The 23,084-nt window shown below is 43.9% G+C and overlaps 1 protein-coding gene across 1 annotated transcript in view; it reads left to right on the top strand.

Annotated features, from left to right (window-relative positions):
• Positions 1-4,868, top strand: part of BRINP2 (BMP/retinoic acid inducible neural specific 2) — a 70,200-nt gene extending 65,332 nt beyond the window's left edge. Inside the window, exon 8 of the mRNA XM_075616639.1 lies at positions 2,961-4,868. Within this exon, the coding sequence (XP_075472754.1) occupies positions 2,961-4,071 (1,111 nt within the window). The 3' untranslated portion in view covers positions 4,072-4,868. The remainder of the gene's footprint in view (positions 1-2,960) is intronic.
• Positions 4,869-23,084: the final 18,216 nt, after the last annotated feature.

Raw genomic sequence — 23,084 nt, 5'->3', positions numbered from 1 at the left:
TACTTAGCTTATAAAATCTTGGATATGTTGTATTAAGCTGGCTGGTTACAGATGCCTCATTCGTCATATGAAAAGGAAATAGAAAATAGCCATAGAACAATAACGTATAAAAAAAAATTACTACAAAAACACATAACAAAAGACAATTGGAAATGCACTCATGAATTCCCACATTAAAATGTGCGGTGTGAATCTTAAGGCCGTCACCAGCCCCTTTCTACGGTTGATATAAAGACTGGAATCGCGGAGTTGGAGCCCTGATGTATCCTCCGTCCTGGCTGGAGATTCTTCAGAACATCTCTCGTGTGTACTGACGTCTGTGTCCACTTCCGCGTTCGTCTGGTGCGACGTCAGCGCATTGTCACGTGCCTACGAGGGGCTGCATCCTTAGACAGTACCATCACATCAGGGCTCTTCTCAGACCTCCTTTCTTCTTACCGGCATAGAGCGTAATGGGATCAGCTCTATTCCCTAGCTCAGCTGACAGCCGCACATGCGCAATCGACCCTACGTGTTTCTCAGACCACTGTCCGCTTCATCAGAGGCATATATATATATATATATATATATATATATATATATATATATATATATATATATATATATATATATATATATATATATATATATATATATATATATATACACACATACACCCCTGATGAAGCGGACAGTGGTCTGAGAAATGCATAGGGTTGATTGCGCATGTGCGGCTGTCAGCTGAGCTAGGGAATAGAGCTGATCAGTTTACTCATCAGTGCAATTCATAGTATATTTGTGAATATCTGTACAGCCATTATAATTGTATCTCTTATTATTAGGTACCGTAATTATCAGTTTCCTTTGCGTTTCCTCTTTTGTTGGTTGATATATATATATATATATATATATATACATACACGCATACATGCATGCATACATACATACATACATACGCACACACGCACACACGCACACACGCACACACGCACACATGTATCATCACAGATGTTAGCCAATTTGCTGCCTGAGGGGCCAGATCACTTTCACAACCAATAAAACAACATGCATAACACTGTGTTACTGCCCCCTGCTAGCAAAAGGGTTAATGTTTCTCTCTGCCACTTGTATCCGCTGACTGCTATTGCCAGCAGCTGATGGTCTTTATCCATTGTATTAATTTACAGACACACTGATGCGCACACAAAGCCACTGCTACACATATTCTAAACACAGGCACAGTGAGATACACAATCATATATACACACTTGCACATTCACTCACACACACACACACACACACACACACACACACGCTTATATACTGTTATATACAGTATACTGCTGTCATTGTAAGCCTGTGCTTCTGTGTTTGTGTTACGCCCCAGTATATATATGTACATATATGCATACACACACTTATATAACATACAAACACACCATATGTATATATATATATATATATATATATATATATATATACACACCCGCACAAACAGATCACACATCCAGATTAAATTAAACCATGTGGTCGTTTTTACACAACAGCACACATCTTACTTTGTTAATCTGATGAGATAGAGATAGAAGTAAATAGACATATACAGTAGATAGATGGATAGATACCATAGATACAGTAGACATATACAGTAGATAGATACGATAAATACAGTAGATGGATGGATAGATACAGTGGGTAGATACAGTAGATGGATACGATAAATACAGTAGATGGATAGATACAGCAGATAGGTTGATACAGTAGATAAATACATAAGATAGGCAGATATCAAGCTATTATCTGTCTAACATTTCGATGAAAAAGATGCAGATTTGTTGCGTATGCAGACACTGTAGTTAATTGAAATCGACACTGTTCAGTGAACTGATTATCTCCCATGTGCCGTTGCAGGCAGCTCAATAATAGTGGAGTGAGACAGGTGTGCTTAGAGTATGTCAGTGGGGCTGGAGGAGGATAGAAAGAGAATGTGAGTGGGTTGTAAGAGAGAGGGAGCCTGGCAAGGGGAAGAGTTGTGGCTATTAAGAGGAGTGCAGATTGTCAAGAAGAAATAGTGAACCATTTAGCTGACCAGTTTTAAATAATATTAGTAAACGGTGGATTATAGTGTTTTATGGCGTAACATACTGTAGCTTAGTAAAACTGGCCCATTCACTTGAATCTGCGTTATAGAGTAGCACCTCTTAATAAATATAGACACTTTTCTTATCAACATGTATTGCAGTAATTCACCCAAATTCACAACATTTTGCTTGGTTTACACGAGATAGCGAACACTGCTGAGCATAACTGTTGCTTTTTTGAACAGCAAGAAACCAACCAATGAGTGAGGGGATCTACATGTCATAGGGATGTTCACTTCTTTTATTGGCTCGTCATCAATGATACCGCTATACCAGGCAATAAGTGTGTGGATCTAAAATAATTAGAATTCAGTGGTTCTACTCCACAGTACGTCCTGGTTCAGGTGTGAGATAAATGTACACTAGTTCCTACTTTATTTTGGCTCCTATCTCCACATACTTACTTACACACACACACACACACACACACACACACACACACACACTATGTACATCACTCGTATTTAAAGTGTGATGAATTCCTTTAGTAAAAGGTAAAGAATGCATACATTTGTATTATACATTTAGTAAGTGTGTCATTGGAGGGATAACTGAAGGTGCTGACCGTCAACCAATAGGATCTAGAGAAATACAATAGACCTGCTAGTGCTTTAAGGGAATATATTATGGCAGGTCATTGCATAAAGCAAGAATTGAGTGTCCCTTCACCACAGGGAGCATTTGTGAATGTAAATTGATTATATAGTGGCACACCTAATGTAAATTCCATTTTCCATTTCTGAGTGTGTGTGCATGAGTATATGCATATCATAGGTAGGAGGGGTATTGCACTGTGCTCATGTTTGAAGCTCAACCTTTGTCCTCTTTTATTCCCTGCAGGTCTGTTGCATATTGGTGGCACTGGGCTCAGTCTCTTCTGTACTGTAGTGCAACCCTTATCCCAGGAATTTTCCTGGAGCCCTCCCACAGCTGCACCTGCCCTCATCATCATCCCACCTGCCAGGGGCCTATTCCATGCATTCAGGGACCTGGTCCCTTATGTTCCCTGTGCTCATCAGTGCACCATGCCCAATGTGCCAGCTGCCACCCAGGATACACTCTGTCAGATGGAGGCCTATGTGTGCCCTCTGTGCCTGAATCCTCAGAACTGTACCTGGGAACAGAAGGCAGTCTGCAGGACCTGGAGATTAAGTACTTGCTCCTTAAACGAGATGGGCGTCTGAGAGCCCCTGCTTTCTTTATCTCGGGTGATCTGAGGCTGGGAGTGTGGTTCCAGCTGGGTGGTAGGAAACGCATGCTGCTGACTTGCAAGAGCAACAAACACTGGCCACGGCAGCTGCACATGCTTCTGGGACTTTCCTTGCGTCTCTGTCTTGCTGGGAATGGGACGCGGGACCCTCAGATGACAATCTATGTGAACCCTTTTGGGGGGAGTCACTCAGAAAGCTGGCTACTGCCTGCTGGGGAACCAGGCTACCCAAGCTGGGAGAAGACATGGGACATGGTAGGGGGAGACCGGTGCCAGAACTGGACACTGATACTAGGCCACCGCTGGAGGTCATTTTTCGAAACTGTCCACTTCTACTTGAGGAGCAGCCCCCCTGGGGAAGAAGGGGAAGAAGAGGACTCATCGGAATGGACTCAGACTGTGGACACTGAATCTGAAGATCCAAGTTATGTCCGCATTGAAGGCCTTCAAGCATTTGGCTACAGTGTTCCCTTTGACCCAGAGGCCATCAGAGGCTTGGCCATGCAATTGGAGCAGCCTGGGTCCCGGGAGGGAGCATTGCTGGAAATGCAGGAGCTGAGGGAGCGGGTGAATTTCTTGTCCTCCCCTATTGGTCGCAAGCTGGATCTTTTCACCTGCCTGCTGAGGCATCGGATGAAGATGAGCAGCAATGAGGTGGCAAGAGTGCAGGGCCTACTGACCTCGTTCAGCAGTCAACCTCCATATACCTCGACATATGAAGCAGCCAAGCTCTGCAGCTAAATATCCCAACTACTGGATTCATTAGCCCCACATGGCTCATCAGAAAGCCAGAGTGTAGGATTTACCAGCCCCAGGAATTCTCAAAAACATTTTCTTTATTTGAAATGCTTCACCTTAACCATTTAAGTGCCCCCAGGGCTGGCAATGTTTTCTATGTAAGGGGTTGCTGGCACCTCCCGCACTTAAATGGTTAAGTCAACATAGGCAAAGGGTAACAGTTCATTATAACCAACGCCTTTACTTCTAAATGTAATTCTGTAGGCCGGATCGAGCTAAGCCTTATTCCCAGTAGCATAATGAAGAATACCACAGTGTATGCAGTATACACTGGCAAGCCAAGGGCGTCCAGGTGAGAGAAAACAGCTATGGCGATTCCACTGAGATAAAGCAACTCTGAGAAAACTCACAACATAAGCCATATTGAAAGAGACCCACAAACAATATCCCTGTTTCCTAAACTGGAAGCCCACTGAAGGATTTCACCATGTAGTATGTCATCAAGATGACCAAGGCAGAGTAAGAATAAATATATAGAATGAGTATTATTTGGGGACAGTAAGTGGGATTCCAGATTTAAAGAGGCATGCAGCAATCAGAACTCCAGCCACCCTGGGTTTTTACCAGGACCCGTGTGGATATAATCTAACAGTAACCTAACTGCTCAAAAGCCTTATTAGTGTCACCAGTGACATTTACATGGGGACATGCATCTGGTGCAAAGCGAGGGTTAATAGAGCTTAGTCATTGAATATAAAATGTACTAATATTGCAAAGTTTCAAAAAAGCACAAGCAAATATAAAACTTTACAATAACCACTGTGTGTTCATGTTTTGAATAAGTACACATTGTGTGTGTCTGTGTGGACAGCATGTTGTATAGTGTGTGATGATGAATATGCAGGGTTTGTGTGTATGGCCTTAAGACAACACAAGAAGGGAGCATTGTAGTCCCAAATGCAATTCATTCGTACTTAACTCCTGTATACTGTAACTATTAATGAATGCAGATCTGTCCCAGTGAACAGAGGCACATGCCCTGAGATTAGTCTATGTTGAAGTTAGGCTGCGCTTAAAGTACCGGCGACAGCGTCGAGATGGCGACGGTGACGTCCCGCTGCGGTCGTTGGAAAAATCAAATTGACGAATTCCAGCGATCGCGACCAAGACGTCTCTCCGTCACGTCGCTTCTACTATAAGCGCACGCAACAGCGACAATACATTTGTTTTGCCGCAACGCCGTGTCGCTGACACTATAAGCGCAGTCTTAGAGTCTGGAAACTGAAAGCAGAGATGAGTTGGCTTGTCCAATGTAAAAAAAAAAAAGCTGGTATTGGCATAAATTCACTATATCAATGAACTCAGGTTGAACTGATTTCACACTCTTCAGAGTAAATGAGGATGGCAAAACATAATAGACCATTATTAAGGAGTGTTAAGCCATAAGGCACCCAATGGCACTCTGATTAAAATAGCTCCGATTAAAATATATAGGCCTATGCTTACTGTATGTGTGTCTAAAACAAGCATGAATGGAGAAGGCAGATGGAGAAATCAGATATATTGCGTTGAAAAGGTCAGCAAGGCATTGCTGGCCTCTGTCACCAAAATGTGTGAAAAGACAATACTGGCCCTTTCCTGCCAAACAAAGTCTCTATAAATTGATCTAATTCTGGGGGGCTTCCACAGTACAGTCTCCCTTTTGGATGCCCTACTGCTATTTTCCTCCATAGGTGCTGACATGACTGGAAGGTAACACAGCCGTAGCAAATCAATAGCGAGAATGTTGCGCTTCATAGTGACTTTTTCATTATCGATTGGCTCCCTGGCAGTGACTTTGCCTGATAGTATTATTCTCCTAATGATGTCTGGAGAGCAAGAGCTAATAGCTGTGAAACTCTGAGTTTTCATGAGGTATGCCAGGCAATTTTGTTCTAAAAAAAAAAAAAAAAGAAATACTTCTGGTTCAGAATAGAAACGGCATGAAGGTTTTAAGAAAAAGATGTTTTCATTTATTTTATTTATTTGGGGGAGAAGAAAGAAGATGTCAATCCAATGGTCTTAGCAAAAAATGTTGGGCGATTGTGTGTGCGTACATAGCAGTGCAATTGCAGACATTCTGAAATGAGTTACTGAGCATCTAAAAGTGAGTTCAGACTTGCAAAAGAGACATTTGAAATGATCATATTATACCCATGAAAATGTAAGTGATTATAATTAACAGGGAGTGAATTCATGTGTATGTGAGCATACTGTGAGGTTGCAACAGCACACATGAAGGAGTGAGCATGTACCTGTACAGTATGTGTGGACACAAGGAAATAAGCATGCAGAAATGCAGGAGTCCATGGTTCTGAAAGAGAGAGAGCGATAGTGTGTGCGTGTGCGTGTATGAGTGCTCAGTGGTAAAAGCTCACAAGACGTTAATAAATCAACCCTTTACCATTAGTGCTCGGCTGCTATCAAGAAGTATGTCACCAAGAACAAATTACTGGCTTTCTGTATCATTCAGTAACAATTGAATCAGAGAGCTTTCACTGGAACGAGCAGGTCAAGCAGCACTGAAGAACTCAGATAGGCAGGAGGTTCACATAGTAAAGACATAAATAATTGTACACTTAAGAAACAGAAGGCACAAGTAAAATATAGAGGAGCAGTAAGCAAATGGCAATGAATGTTTGCAATAATAAAAAGTATTATATATATATATATATATATATATATATATATATATATATATATATATATATATCTCTGCATTGCCACAGCATCACACGCAGAACAAGAGACAGTCCGGTCGGCGAATATTTCTCTGACTCTGGCCATAAGATGAACGATCTGAAGGTGGCCATACTCACATGTAATCTTAGAACACCGAAAGAGAGACGGTTGCATGAATTCAAATTTATGCAACTGTCCGGGGCACTTAGCGGTGGCCTAAACCGAGACCGCAGCTTCATGAGTCACTACCCTGACACAAGAGAACTCTCTTCCCATGAGTGATAAAGGCCATGTCTATACATACTGCACTATATGAATGCACACACAGCTGTCTCTTACACATACAAATGTACAATGTCATTCTATCCTTATATACCATTGGGACCGCATAGTATCTACACACATTAATACTAATGCAACACCCTCTTACATTTCTACACCTACCCACACCATTGGTATATACTCCCACACACACCTTTTGTAAAGCACTGTATACACTGTGGGCGCTTTATAAATTTATATTTACACACACATACTCTTACATCACTAACATTCAGGGACCATTTAACACCTTAAGTCATAAATTACATACTGCAGAGGGGGAGGAATTTTGTTGGCCACAGAACAGTATCGTCTATTCGTATTTGATTATTAAGCTCAGCTAACACGGTACACACACACACACACACACACACACACACAATGGATGGTGATAAATTCCTAGTGATAAAAACCATTTATCAGACCAACTATGTTTAGATGTGATTTATATATACAGTATGTATGTCATCAATCTCCGGCCTGCTCTTAATTAGCTGAACATTCCAAGCTATAGACAATAGAAATGTCAACTCTGAACACCGCACCTTGTGAGATCTTTTTTAACTCGGAACACGGATAGTCACCTGAGATAAACATCACCAACCATCTGACAATCAGAAACAGTTCAGTTCCATCACATAAATGGAAATTGCAATAAATACACTGGTGAGACATTGTAAAAACAATTTTATCTTCACTCATCTCAACCGCTTCAGTACCCAGTGGGAATGCAGTAGGAAAGTGTATATATACAATTGTATATATATATATATATATACATATATATATACACACACACATATACACACACAGTGTATATATATCTATATATATAGATATATAGATATATATACACACACAGTGTATAGATGTGTGTGTGTGTGTGTGTGTGTGTGTGTGTGTGTGTGTGTGTGTGTGTGTGTGTGTGTGTGTGTGTGTGTGTGTGTGTGTGTGTGTGTGTGTGTGTGTGTGTGTGTGTGTGTGTGTGTGTACACACACACACACAAAGAGTATAGCTAATGAACAGACATATAGAGGAGTTATGATCTGGCATTACCAAGTCTGTAGGGAGCCTATTTATTATTTCAAAGCAATAAAAAATAAAATAACAGGTGTATTGTGTGCTGCTACAGATCTCTCTGTGTGCAAATCTAAATCACATGGGTGCACTCAGTTCAACACACCTCCAGCACAGCAAGGTTTCCTGGCTCAGCCATTCTCTGCTCCACGTACAGCTCAGCTTCAAATAATTATTTCCCTGCACTCTAAATTATTCTTTACATTAGCTGCCGCTATCCAGTAAATGGGGAGCCGTGTTTGCATACAGTACTGTACATGTGCACAAAGCTACAGCGCGTCTTGTAAAACAAATATTAAGGACATTACACTACGAACTCATCCTATATTAGACATCTCGGGAACATGCAGTACTGGCAGAGCATTGCTCCATTGACATCTTGCCTGCAGTACATTTAAATAGTTCTTTACCTACAGAATTGTACATGTGCTGTTCCAACAACCCCTGCCTTGCAAGAGAAAGCTGTAGGTCATTGCGCAGTGAACATCTTTCCTGCAAGTTACATCTACAGAGCATTGTCCCAGCAACACCTTTTCCGATAAGGGATTCTGCAGATCATTTCTCCGTTAACCCCTGCCCTGCCAGGATGTTTCTTTAATGCATTGCTCCCTTTAAACATTCGCTCAGGAAAATCTGCAGCTCGTTGCCCGCTTCCCTGCTAAAAAATAAATAAATCTGTAGTGTTGTTCAATTAACTCATTCCCTGCTCAAGAAAGGAAGATGAAGGGAGACAGTGACACTGAATGATGTTACTGCCTGCCCATCCCTCGCTTCCATTTCCTCTCCCCCGCTTGGCTTGCTTTCTGATGGCTGGGGCTTTGTGATCCTCTGGCTAGCCATCCCAGAGACCTCAGCATGGCAGGTCATGCACTAATTGCTTGAATTTATTCACACTTTTCATTTTCCTACCTGACTGCACAATCAATCCCTGCATCCGAACCAAATCCATCCATCCACCCTCCACATATTCATCATGCTCCACGCTGTGAATTGACTCTGTAATATTTCACTCCCATCAGCACTTTAATATTTCATAGTTCACTCCATCAGAACGTTAATTCTGGATCCAGTTGAAATGAATATTGCAGTGTGGGTTCTATCAACAAGGGACGGGTTAACTACACCAGTCCTGTCATGCTAGAGTTGTGCCCTAAAGGAAGATGTATTGCCCACAAGGGATACACACGGATTACCCCAGAAGTAATTTTTCCTCTAGAGAAATTTGCAGAACATTGCATCTCTGACCTCTCTCTAATGCAGGCCTTCTGAGAACAGCTCTGGCACTGCCACAAAATCTCCCGCGACTATTCCCCTACTTCTCCCTGTTACCCTCCCCTACCTGTTCGGTTTCTGTCTTGCTTCACAATTCAACTAAGGTAAGTTCTAAACACCATTCTACATAGCATAACCCCCCTGTTTGATCACAGACACATGCTACTCTGCAAGTGAACTTCCTTTTGACACCCTGATACCCCAATGATTACCTTTTAACAAATACAACTGACTGTACTTTAGAGTTGTGATGAGCTACACACACATGGCTCTTCCACCATCATGTACCTATCTGTGGAGATACACATCAGACCTACAGCACCTTCAATGCTTATTTCTCCAACTCAAGCTCACTCAATTATAACCCCAAATCGTACATTAAATACGTTATGGTGGGTAAAAAAAAGTGACAAAAACGCTCTAGTGTACAGAAAATAAAAATATCCCTTTTGAGCACATTCACGTCTCAGACAGGTCTGCAACTCTGCCTTTCACCATTATTTCTCAACAGACAGTGTTTCCACTGTAGCCAGGGATTCTGGGAAATTACATGCAAATGAGCACAGAGTGTCACCTTTTGCTTCATGTCTGGTTTAACATGGACTACTATAAACGTATGCAAAGCTTAAGCCTAACACAGCTTTTTCAGCACAGCACAGGTTAAAAAAAAAGTGCAGAGCCAGTAAACCTACTCACAGACAGCTGTTCAACCTTTTGTGTCTCATCAGTGTGAAGTTAGTTTCTGGTTATGCAACGTGAAACTGGAAGAGGTTTCAACCACACATTAAATAAGTTATGGTGGGTAACACACCTCCTCCTGCTGTTGTGATTCCTAGCAACACTGCTGTGCCGCTGAACCTTAATAATGCAATACTGCAGCCCCTTCTGTATCTGTGCTTCCTCCTCTTATTCACAGCTTTGCCAATTACCTTAGATCATCACAGGCGTCAACCCACTATTCCTCTGGTTACCTTAATCATAGGCAATTGGACGATCCACCTCAATTCTACTTGATAGCATCCCGTGCTATTCCCCTGGTCTCAATTACACACACTTCTACAAATATACCTCTAACATATACTGTACATGCAGTGACCTAACACACATACCTCTGTAAATGTACCACAGTACTGTCCTGTAGCACCCTCAGCTATAACTGCAGTGACCAAACATCTCACTCAGTCCTTCCATGCAGCACTTTTTCAGTGCTTATCCAATACTGCACACATAACGTATGTCCCTGTCCCTTCATCTGTAGAATATCAGCATATCCCCTTCTGCATATTCTCTTCTTCCCCCTACCTTCACTTTCTCTCTTCCACCTCTCCCTTCACTTTCTCTCTTCCCCCTCTCCCTTCACTTTCTCTCTTCCCCCCCTCCCTTCACTTTCTCTCTTCCCCCTCTCCCTTCACTTTCTCTCTTCCCCCCTCTCCCTTCACTTTCTCTCTTCCCCCTCTCCCTTCACTTTCTCTCTTCCCCCTCTCCCTTCACTTTCTCTCTTCCCCCTCTCCCTTCACTTTCTCTCTTCCCCCCTCTCCCTTCACTCTCTCTTCTCCCTCCTCCCTTCACTTTCTTTCTTCTCCCCTCTCCCTTCCCTTTCTCTCTTCTCCCCTCTCCCTTCCCTTTCTCTCTTCCCCCTCTCCCTTCCCTTTCTCTCTTCCCCCTCTCCCTTCACTTTCTCTCTTCTCCCTCCTCCCTTCACTTTCTCTCTTCTCCCCTCCCTTTCTCTCTTCCCCCTCTCCCTTCACTTTCTCTCTTCCCCCTCTCCCTTCCCTTTCTCTCTTCCCCCTCTCCCTTCACTTTCTCTCTTCTCCCTCCTCCCTTCACTTTCTCTCTTCTCCCCTCTCCCTTCCCTTTCTCTCTTCCCCCTCTCCCTTCCTCTCTTCCCCTCTCCCTTCACTTTCTCTCTTCTCCCTTCACTTTCTCTCTTCTCCCCTCCTCTCTTCCCCCTCTCCCTTCCCTCTCTCCCTTCACTTTCTCTCTTCTCCCTCCTCCCTTTACTTTCTCTTCTCCCCTCCATTCTCCCCTCTCTCTACACTCTCTCCCCCCTCCCTTCACTTTCTCTCTTCCCCCTCTCCCTTAATTTTCTCTCTTCTCCCCCTCCCTTCACGTTCTCTCTCCCCCTCCCTTCACATTCTCTCTTCTCCCCTTCCCTTCACATTCTCTCTTCTCCCCCTCCCTTCACTTTCTCTCTCCCCCCCGCCCTTCACTTTCTCTCCCCCTCCCTTTACTTTCTCTTCTCCCCCCTCCCTTCACTTTCTCTCCCTTCACTTTCTCTCGCCCCCTCCCTTTACTTTCTCTATGCACCCTCTCCCTTCGCTTTCTCTCGCCCCCTCCTTTCACTTTCTCTCTTCCCCCCTTCATTGTATCTCTTCTCCCCATCCCTTTACTTTCTCTCTTCTCCCCCCTCCCTTCACTTCCTTCTCCCCCCTCCCTACACTTCCTTCTCCCCCTCCCTTCACTTCCTTCTCCCCCCTCCCTTCACTTCCTTCTCCCCCCTCCCTTCACTTCCTTCTCCCCCCTCCCTTTACTTCCTTCTCCCCCCTCCCTTTACTTCCTTCTCCCCCCTCCCTTCACTTCCTTCTCCCCCCTCCCTTCACTTCCTTCTCCCCCCTCCCTTTACTTTCTCCCTTCTCCCCCCTCCCTTTACTTTCTCTCTTCTCCCCCTCCCTTTACTTTCTCTCTTCTCCACCTCCCTTTACTTTCTCTCTTCTCCCCCTCCCTTTACTTTCTCTCTTCTCCCCCTCCCTCTACTTTCTCTCTTCTCCCCCTTGCTTCATTAGACTCTCCCTCCCCCTTCTAGCCTGACTGAGAAAAATAGGCTCTGAGCTGAGGGAGCATCTTGCAACTTCACTGTGTGGCAGAATGAAGGCCGTTGCCTTAGCAACCCAGAAGGTGGGTGCATCAAAGCAGTGAGTGAGCACCACAGCATGATGCAGCAGTAGGCAGAAGATTGCTGGAGGGGTCCTGGGACCCTCAGAGGGAGGGGCGGACACATCTAAAGGCTGCAACTACATGTGCTAAACAAGTCAGGGAGAGGAGCAATATGGAGATCAGGTAACAAGGTGACTTGAAAGTCACCCAGATTGGGACAAAGTAGTTAACATATAAATTAAAGGCCTGAGTTTATTGTGTGGGGAATGCCACTCAATCCTGATCATCTTCTCTGACTCACTTCCTCTGTTAATACAGTCATTGGAGCCAGTTGTCTGGGCATCTCTGCCCCACAGTCTACTGCATGTATTCCATGTTCATTCAACCACTCCTGTCTTACTTAAAAGGACTACCGCTTCTCCCTTAAGATGGGCCTCACCTTAACTATAGCTTAGATCACATGTCCAAGGTGGGATTTTGTAGCCAAACCATTTACTCTAAAGCTGGTCAGTAGTTCACCATCAAAAGTTACTGCAGTGTTCTCATCTCCATTGGTTCCATCGCTGAATGAATGAGGTCAGGTAGCTCCAAATTTATAGCTGAATCTCGGTACAAATGGCAGCCCTTATTTGTGACGGACCGTGTCTGCTTTTCTCCACCTCCTTTATTCCTTTTAAAAATGATAAATCTGAAAATATAATTGGGGCCTCCTACAGAAATGGCTGGACCTCCGCAGCCACCATGTCCAGGAAAGTTGTACCAGCTCACCCCCATCGGGTACCCTGGTTCCAGCGCAGCATCTGTCGAGCGGGCGCGGGCCGCATGGCAACACCTTGCGGGCGGTACACGAGTTTGGCATCCCTGCCGCAAGGCTGCGCTTATAGTGCCGGCGACAGCGTTGCGACATCGCGGCAAAACAAATGTATTGCGGGAGAGGGAGTGGCTCAGTGAGTAACGACACTGACTGGCACTGAGAGTTGGAAGCAGGGGAGCCTGGTTCAATTCCCGGTGTCGGCTCCTTATGACCTTGGGCAAGTCACTTTATCTCCCTGTGCCCCAGGCACCAAAAACATAGATTTTAAGCTCCACGGGGCAGGGACTTGTGCCTGCAAAATTTCTCTGTAAAGCGCTGTGTACAACTAGCAGCGCTATACAAGAACATGTTATTATTATTGCCGGCGTCAAGTGCACTTATAGTAGAAGCGGCGCAACGGAGTGACGGCTTGGATACGGTCGCTGGAAGTCAAGCCAATTTGATTTTTCCAGTGACCGCAGCGTGACGTCATCGTCGCCAGCACTATAAGCGCAGCCTAAGGACTTGATAACCAGACACACAAGCTGTGAAACGCCTAGTAACACCCTTAAAGTGAATGGCGAGGCAGCTCCCCGAATGCACACTGTCCAGTTCGACGAAGGAGGATATGTATTAAGAGGCAGTTAGCGCATTGACACAATATGATAATTGTTTCTTTAATCAATTGCACGGTTGCCAAGTGTATGAGACTTGGTATTTGTGTTTCGTATGCTGATCACAGAAGTTAATGTCACCTCATGTGGAGCTGATTTCATGCATGCAATGAGAAAGGGCAATGATAGCAATTAAAGGCAAACATTTGATTATAATACAATGTACAACTGTAATATTGCTCTGCGCAGCGCCTTCCCTCGCTGCTCCTATAACCAGATCCCAAATCACTCACTGACAATTCTCACTGACACATACACAGCAAAGCTGACACAAATCACTTTGACACATTGTTGCAAACAGACACTACATTAAAGCAGAAATACTGCCCCCCCTCCTCATTCCCCCCTTTCCCATTCCCCCTTCTTCTTTGTATATGTAAAGCATGTGACAATGTGTCATTCTACATTCTTACCTAAACTGGGTTTCGTTTGGTGCTCTTGTTATAAAACTGTAAAAATCCTGATTGTGTGCCTAACGTAATGGCCATTTCAGTCAGTGTAACTCTACATCTACAATGTATTCTTTCTGTATACTAAGGTAACACTATCTATTGTTACAGTTTAAAGCTCAAAGTGCTGGGAATATTGGCAACAAATTATCCAGTAAAGTGTTCTTCTTGCACTGTTTCGGAGGTGGGCTAAAGACTGCTATAAAAATCAAAGGGTGCTTTATTTATTTATAAAAATGTTTTACCAGGAAGTAATACATTGAGCGTTACCTCTCGTTTTCAAGTATGTCCTGGGCATGGAGTTAAGATGACAAATAATACATGGTTACAAATACATAGCTGCATCCGTGAACAGGGTATACATTATATACAAGACATTGCATGCACAGTTAGAGATAATATATATTATAGGCATTTGTAACAGTTACAGACCAGATTAAAATGTGAGACAGCTTTATTTTTTAAAGAATTTAGACTAGTGGCGGCAGTGAGAGTCTCCAGTAGATTGTCCCAGTTTTGGGGTGCACGGTAAGAGAAGAAGGAGCGGCCGGATACTTTGTTGAGCCTTGGGACCATGAACATTCTTTTGGAGTCTGATCTCAGATGATAAGTGCTGCATGTGGTAGGGGTGAGGAGCTTGTTCAGGTAGCTGGGTAGCTTGCCCAGAAAGTGTTTGAAGGTGAGACAGGAAAGGTGAACTTTGCGCCTAGACTCAAGTGATGACCAATCTAGTTCTTTGAGCATTTCACAGTTGTGTGTGCTGTAGTTGCATTGGAGGACAACGCGGCATATTGAATTGTAAAGGGTATCAAGTTTGCTAAGGTGGGTTTGGGGTGCCGAGCCATATACTATGTCCCCATAGTCAATAATTGGCATCAGCATCTGCTGTGCGATATGCTTTCTGACCAGCAGACTAAGGCTAAGGCCCCGCTGCACGTGTCCGCACGGCTGTCTTGCTTGCCGGCGGCGCGTGCAACTCACTGCACCGCGGTCTGCGGTCTGCAGGAAACTTTTTCCCAGAGCGGGGAGGGGGGGCGGGCGTGGCCAAACGGGTCGGGGGGGTGGGGCGTGGCCATTGAGCCCGGGGAGAGGGGTTGAGGTTGTAGGTCCGGGAGAGGGGGGGGGGAGGGTGATAAAAGGGGACAGATCTGGTGCTGTAAAGTCTCCCTCCCGCCCCCCCCCATGTGTGAGAGATTACGGGGAGATATGTGCCGAACGCACAAAACACACACACAAGCAGCTCTCCTCCCTTCCTCCCCATTGGCTGACTCGCGTACCACGTCATGCGTCAGCGCTGAAAAGCACAAGGAGGTTGTAGCTCCAGCAGGCTGATGCGTCACAGTACGCAGTCAGCCCTGCCGGAAGGAGGCAGCGGGGACAAGGACCATTACGGTAAGGTGCTGGTGGCCCGCGGCCGCGCGCGCCGCCGGTCGCAGCGGGACCAAGGCCTTAGGGAGGATTTGTTCCTGTAAAGTGCACAAGGTTTGGCATAGGTTTTGGATGTCAGGGTATCAATGTGCATCCCAAATGTTAAATGGGAGTCAAACTATATGCCCAAATATTTAAAACTAGTAACAGGAGTTAGGGTGGTGTTAGCGTTGGTTCTGATCTGGAGCTCAGTCATTGAAAGCTTTAAAAATTTAGCCTTGATCCCAAATACCATTGTTACAGTCTTGCCAGTGGTTAAAAACAGTTTGTTTTTGGAAATCCAATTTTCAAGTCTCAAAAAGTCAGATTGAAGAATGTGTTCAAGGTCAGAGAGGCTATGGCTGTGTGCATATAGGATTGTGTCGTCTGCATACATGTGTATTGAAGCTCCCTTACAAGCTGTAGGAAGATCATTGATGAACACTGAGAAGAGTAGGGGCCCCAGAACAGAGCCTTGCGGGACACCATAGGTGATATCCAAGGGGTTGGAGTTAGTGCCTGAGATGGACACATGTTGGGATCTTCCTGATAGGTAGGAATGAAACCAGTTTAAAGCATGCTTCCCTATTCCAGAGCTCTGGAGTTTGTTAAGCAAGATAACATGATCAACAGTATCAAAAGCCTTTGCAAAATCTAGGAATATTGCACCAGTGAGTTGTCCCCGTTTCATTCCACATGGATTTCATTGCAAACTTTTAGCAAGGTAGTTACCATGGAGTGAAAAGAAAGGGATAACAGTGCGCAACTAAAGTTATTCTCTAATGTACTAGTAACCCATAAACACCTCTGTGGTATATTATTAAATAATCAACAACCTCTGACTGTTGAGTTTGGTGTCTGCAGCCGTTATGTGTGTAGAGGCTCAGCACCCCTAAATAGAAGTGAGACAGAAAAAACAGCGCAAACACAATAGTGAAGTACTTTCAAAAAAATGTATATAACATAAAAGAATATATATCTTCGTACATCAGGTTAAAATTTACAGGCATGTCATGCACTCAGGCATAAGTTACCAACACCGCTCGCCGTGGAGAGAAGGAACACTCTGGTACTCAGTCCCTCAGATATGGCAGCTGGGCATGCAGGGTGGATGTCAGGATACAGGTCACTCGGCTAGTTCTTGTATCCAATACTCTCCTTCCAGCTCGTAGCCCTCCGATCAGCTGGTCCGTGAGGTCAGGAGGAGAGAAGGAGAATTTGCAGGGGCAGCCGATGATGCACTCCCGCCTGCTGTGCAGTTCCTCAATACAGCTTCACGACACGCCGTCTGACGAGGACGGCCGTCAAGCAGGAATGACGTCACTCGAAATCAAACAAGCTCCCAATGGGTAATAGAAGCAGTGACTGAAGGCCACCAAAAGTTAATTCAGGAGTCACTCGTTACACCTCGTAGTTCCAACCGGTTTCGTGGCCTGAAAGCCACTTCATCAGGGATGAAGCCCCACTGGTGTTTGGCCATAGAGAGACCTTCTAGAGCATCTGCTCTGCTGCTGGACGCTCCACGATGGGGGCTTCAACAATAAGGTACATTTTAAGGTGGATAGTTTAAGTGGTTAGGGTAGGAAGTTAACTTTAGGGGTTGTAGCAGTTAGGGTAAGGGGTCACCTTATGGGGTTTTAGTGGTTAGGCTGTCAACTTTAGGGGTTGTAGCAGTTAGCGTAGAGGGTTAACTGTAGGGGTTTTCGTGGTTAGGGTAGGGGATTAACTTTAGGGGTTTTCGCGGTCAGGGTAGAGGATTAATTTTAGGTGTTTTCGCGGTTAGGGTAGGGGATTCATTTTAGGGGTTTTCGCAGTCAGGGTAGAGGATTAATTTTAGGGGTTTTCGCGGTTAGGGTAGGGGATTAACTTTAGGGGTTGTAGCAGTTAGCGTAGAGGGTTAACTGTAGGTGTTTTCGCGGTTAGGGTAGGGGATTAATTTTAGGTGTTATCACGGTTAGGGTAGGGGATTAATTTTAGGGGTTTTTGCGGTTAGGGTAGGGGATTAACTTTAGGGGTTTTCGCGGTTAGGGTAGGGGATTAACTTGAGGGGTTTTCGCGGTTAGGGTAGGGGACTAACTTCAGGGGTTTAAGTGGTTAGGGGATTAACTTTAGGGGTTTTAGTGGTTAGGGGATTACCTTTAGGGGTTTTAGTGGTTAGGGTAGGGGGGCTAACTTTAGGGATTTTAGTGGTTAGGGGATTAACTTTAGGGGTTTTAGTGGTTAGGATAGGGGATTAACTTCAGGGGTTTTAGTGGTTAGGGGATTAACTTTAGGGGTTTTAGTGGTTAGGGTAGGGGTTAATTTAAGGCATTTTAGCGATCAGGATAAAGGGTTTTGGGGTTAAAGATTTTAGGGTAGGGGCTAGCGTTGGTATTAGGGGTTAAGATTATGGGTTTTTAGGGTAAGGGCTAAGGTTAGGAACTTACCTCGGTGGTGAAGCTGTCGGTGGCTGTGTGGCCCGGTGGTGAGATCACTTGCGGTTAAATGCCACCAGTCACTCGGTCGCGGCGAAACGCCCGCAACCAAATTTCCGAGACCGGTTGGTGAATGCCACTGCCACGCCATACCCGTTTCCGGTATAAATATATTATTCCATCTGCACATGGTACTAAACTTTCAGGAAAAAATAAAATAAAAATAAATATATATATATATAACAGAAAATATATAAGGATAAGGATGAGAAAGTGAAGTGACATTTGTACAAACATTGACAGTGACACTCACTAAGATTAACAGACATATGTGTTTACACAGACATGATTGAGAATGAAAGGAGATGGCTATTCTCCTAATGCCAATATCTGCCCTCTGGTCACAGATAATGGTGTTCTGAGGACTCAAGGATTCTTACACAAGGTGTGCAGCTGAGTAATTGAGGTATGAGACATCCATTAATGGTATTGGATATCAATTAGCTCCTCAATGTCTCCCTTAGCATATATTGTAATAGACGGCAAAACGTCACCCCAGAGAGTCTTTCATCGGAAATCACCACAAAACCATGTGGACACCCTCACGCACTGCACAATTGTAGCAATGGTCAAAGTGCACTTTAAAAAAAAAAAGAGAGTAGAGAAGAGTAGAGAATGCTTGAATGAGGCAGACACACAATCCTTTTAACCCTTTTCAGTGCCAGAAGAAATTGCATTGCAATGCTTTACGAGCCCTGGCCCGAAAAAAGGAGCAGAAGAGGAGATAGCGGCAGATCTGTACTCAAAAGTCAGTAGTTATAGAAATAGATTATTCATCTTTGAAATGTATAGAGATATTGGTGCCTTTGTTGAAAAGGAGTGAGCTCATCTATAGACAATGTCAGTGTCGCTCCTTTTTCAGGGCAATTTCTACCACTGGGAGGATAATAAACAAAAAAAAGGTATTTTTGAGGGGGTGGAGGGGGTGTCACTTTTTCTTGAAGTGTCAGATAGGAAACCAAATGACAATGTGATTATAGTATATTGTACATGAAATAGGTTTTGATTATTTAAAGCAAGAAGAAACAAGTGTTCCTTGTGAGAGAACCCCCCCCCCCCCCCCCCACAAACACACACCCCCCCAGAAGTACGGTAGATAAAAACGAGAGTAAACAGCATAGAAAAGTATGAAGTACAGATTGTGCTGTAAGGTAAGTCATATAGGAACTACAGTATAAAAACAAGAAGCACTAAATAGATATCATATTGGGATGGGTTACAGAACAGATTAGGAACTAGAATAGAGCTCTGAATACCCTGTAGGCCAGGGGTGGGCAACGCCAGTCCTCATGGGCCACCAACAGGTCAGGTTTCATGTATATTCCTGCTTCAGCACAGGTGGCTCAATCAGTGGCTCAGTCAAAGACTGAGCCACTGATTGGGCTACCTGTGCTGAATCAAGGATATCTTACAATCTAAGTGTCATCTTGAACTGTTAGTTAAAACCGATAAAAATTGGAAATTAAGCATAATTTCTAATTGAATTAGAACTCCTGTAGCAACAGGGATACAAAGGAAGTATGGCAACTAAAAAAAATAAAACCCATAGATAAACACCAACTTCAAATGTGTCGATTTTTCACGTTGTTAACATTGATATACACAGATTTCTGTAATACAATGAAAACACGTGACAAAACAAACACAGATTTCACAAAAAAAATAAACACGGAAAACCAGAACCTCTCATTATAATACACCGCCGGAGAAATACTGTACTATAGGAGCAATACAGTATATGGCTGTACTCCACAGGAGGCTCTAAGAAAATAAATTAGCATACTCTGTGGGTAAAATACTCTATGAATAAGATATTGGAATACATTGCATGAGAAGTACTCTAGAAACAAGATGTTACAATGCACTACAGGAGAAATACTCTAGGAACACAATGTTACAATGTACTGCAGGAGAAATACTCTAGGAACACAATGTTACAATGCACTGCAGGAGAAATACTCTAGGAACACAGCAATGCACTGCAAGATAAATACTCTCTGAATGCAATTTAAGAATGCTCTGTAACTCTAGGAAGATGATATTAGACTACACAGCTGGAGATACACTTAGGAACTTAATGCTAAAATACAATGCATGAGAAATACTCCAGGAATCGGACATATTACACAACAGGAGTCACACTTTACAAACCTGTTTGTTATTATAATACATTACAGGACTACTTTAGAAAATAGTTGCTAAAATAGGAGTACATTAGAGAAATAATATTCTAGGAAGCAGATGGCATACATCCAAGAGTTCTCAAGGAGTTAAGCTCAGTAATAGCAAAACCATTATATTTAATATTCAAGGACTCCATTTCCACAGGCTCAGTACCACAAGATTGGCGTAAAGCAGATGTGGTGCCTATATTTAAAAAGGGAGCTAGATCACAACCGGGAAATTACAGACCTGTAAGCCTGACTTCAATAGTAGGGAAACTACTTGAAGGTTAAATACGGGATAATATTCAGGAATACCTAATGGAAAACAAAATTATTAGTAATAGTCAGCATGGATTTATGAAGGATAGATTTTGCCAAACTAACCTTATTTGTTTCTTTGAGGAGGTAACTAGGAATTTAGACCAGGGTAATGCAGTTGATGTGGTCTACTTAGATTTTGCTAAGGCTTTTGATATGGTTTCACACAAGAGGTTGGTGTACAAAATAAAGAAAATTGGACTCAGTAATAATATATGCACCTGAATTGAAAACTGGTTAAAGGACAGACAACAGAGGGTTGTCATAAATGGAACTTTTTCAGGTTGGGCTAAAGTCGTGAGTGGAGTACCTCAGGGATCGGTACTGGGACCCCTGCTTTTAAACTTGTTTATTAATGACCTTGAGGTTGGGATCGAGAGCAAAGTCTCCATCTTTGCTGATGATACTAAATTGTGTAAGGTAATAGAATCAGAGCAGGATGTAATTTCTCTTCAGAAGGACTTGGAGAGACTGGAAACGTGGGCAGGTAAATGGCAGATGAGGTTTAATACAGATAAATGTAAGGTTATGCATTTGGGATGCAAGAATAAAAAGGCGACTTACAAATTAAATGGAGATATATTGGGGGAATCCTTGATGGAGAAGGATTTAGGAGTGCTTGTAGACAGCAGGCTTAGCAAGAGTGCCCAATGTCATGCAGTAGCTGCAGAGGCAAACAAGATCTTATCTTGCATCAAACGGGCAATGGATGGAAGGGAAGTAAACATAATTATGCCCCTTTACAAAGCATTAGTAAGACCACACCTTGAATATGGAGTACAATTTTGGGCACCAATCCTAACAAAAGACATTATGGAACTAGAGAGAGTGCAGAGAAGAGCCACCAAATTAATAAAGGGGATGGACATTCTGTTACGCTGGTGCTGCCCGCAGACCAGACCCGTCCCCTGAGCTGAAGGGGGAAGTGGTAATACACGCACCCGCAGCAAAGGAGCGTGTCCGGAGTGTGGTATAAAGTGTTGCCAGGCCAGGTGTAGAAATGTAGACAATACTTGCCGGTACCAGTTGAAGAGATAGAGTGAAGAATGCCTTGCTGAGGTCAGTGAGTGGAGAGTGGAGGTAGGTTGTAGTTCAAGGGGTAACCAGAGTGTGTGTTGTCCAAGGAGTGCCGAGATCGAGAGCCAGGGGTGGTAGTCGTACGAGCCGCGTCAGAACCTGAGAAAACACTAAGAGAATCCAGGAGTACTTCCATACAGAGACTATGTCGAGCAAAGACTGAGAGAAGAGAGGAGCTAGATAAAGCAGGGAGATCCAATCAGGAACGGAGGCGGGACAGGAAGAGCTACAGGGAGACACTGCAGATTGGTGCAGGCATAACAAGCCAGGTGAGTCTTGTTGGTAACCTGAGTATGCCAGTGCGGCATGCGGTGGCGGAGCCTGAGGTCCGGGGAAAAGGAAGAAGAGTGTGCAGAATGAGCACGCTCCGTAATGCGTGTACGCGCGTGGACCGCGCCAGAGGAGGGTGCAGGTGTGTGCGCGGGAGGCCGTGGGTGCGCCCGGTGCTGAGCAGAGGAATCGCCGAGGGGAGTGATCCCGCGACGGCGGCAGGGGCGGGGAACCATGGAGAACGGTAAGGTAGGGTTGAGTTGTGTGTCCAGGGGCTCCCTGTGAGAAGAGAGTGCTCTGTGTGGGGAGCGCGGAGAACGCCGATTCCTGACACATTCTAACTTATGAGGAGAGGCTAGCTAAATTAGATTTATTTACATTAGAAAAGAGACGTTTAATAGGGGATATGATAACTATATACAAATATATTCAGCGACAATACAAGGAGCTTTCAAAAGAACTATTCATCCCATGGGCAGTACAAAGGACTCGGGGCCACCCCTTAAGGTTGGAGGAAAGGAAATTTCACCAGCACCAAAGGAAAGGGTTCTTTACAGTAAGGGCAGTTAAAATGTGGAATTCATTACCCATGGAGACTGTGATGGCAGATACAATAGATTTGTTCAAAAAAAGGTTGGACATCTTTTTAGATGGGAAAGGTATACAGGGATATACCAAATAAGTATACATGGGAAGGATGTTGATCCAGGGAGTAATCCGATTGCCAATTCTTGGAGTTAGGAAGCAATTAATTTTTCCCCTTAATGGGGTTTTTTGTTTGCCTTCCTCTGGATCAATAAGTATAGATATAGAATAAAGTATCTGTTGTCTAAATTTAGCACAGGTTGAACTTGATGGACGTATGTCTTTTTTCAACCTCATCTACTATGTAACTATGTAACTATGTAACTATGTAAGATATTAGTGCTCACTGCATCCTCTTCCTCATCAGGACCAGATTATAACATTGACGTCAGAAACTACAAATATCAAGATACATTGCAGGGGAATGTGTGCTAAGTAGATGCATATAGACCAGGGGTCTCCAAATTCAGTCACCAAGAGCCGCCAACAGGCCAGCTTTTATGGATATCCCTGTTTCAACACTGGTGGCTCAATCAAA

This window comes from Ascaphus truei, chromosome 10 (genome assembly GCF_040206685.1).
Source record: "Ascaphus truei isolate aAscTru1 chromosome 10, aAscTru1.hap1, whole genome shotgun sequence".
NCBI classification, from domain to species: Eukaryota; Metazoa; Chordata; class Amphibia; order Anura; family Ascaphidae; genus Ascaphus; species Ascaphus truei.
The sequence above is the reverse complement of the archived record's forward strand: the minus strand, read 5'-3'. Positions and strand labels throughout refer to the sequence as shown.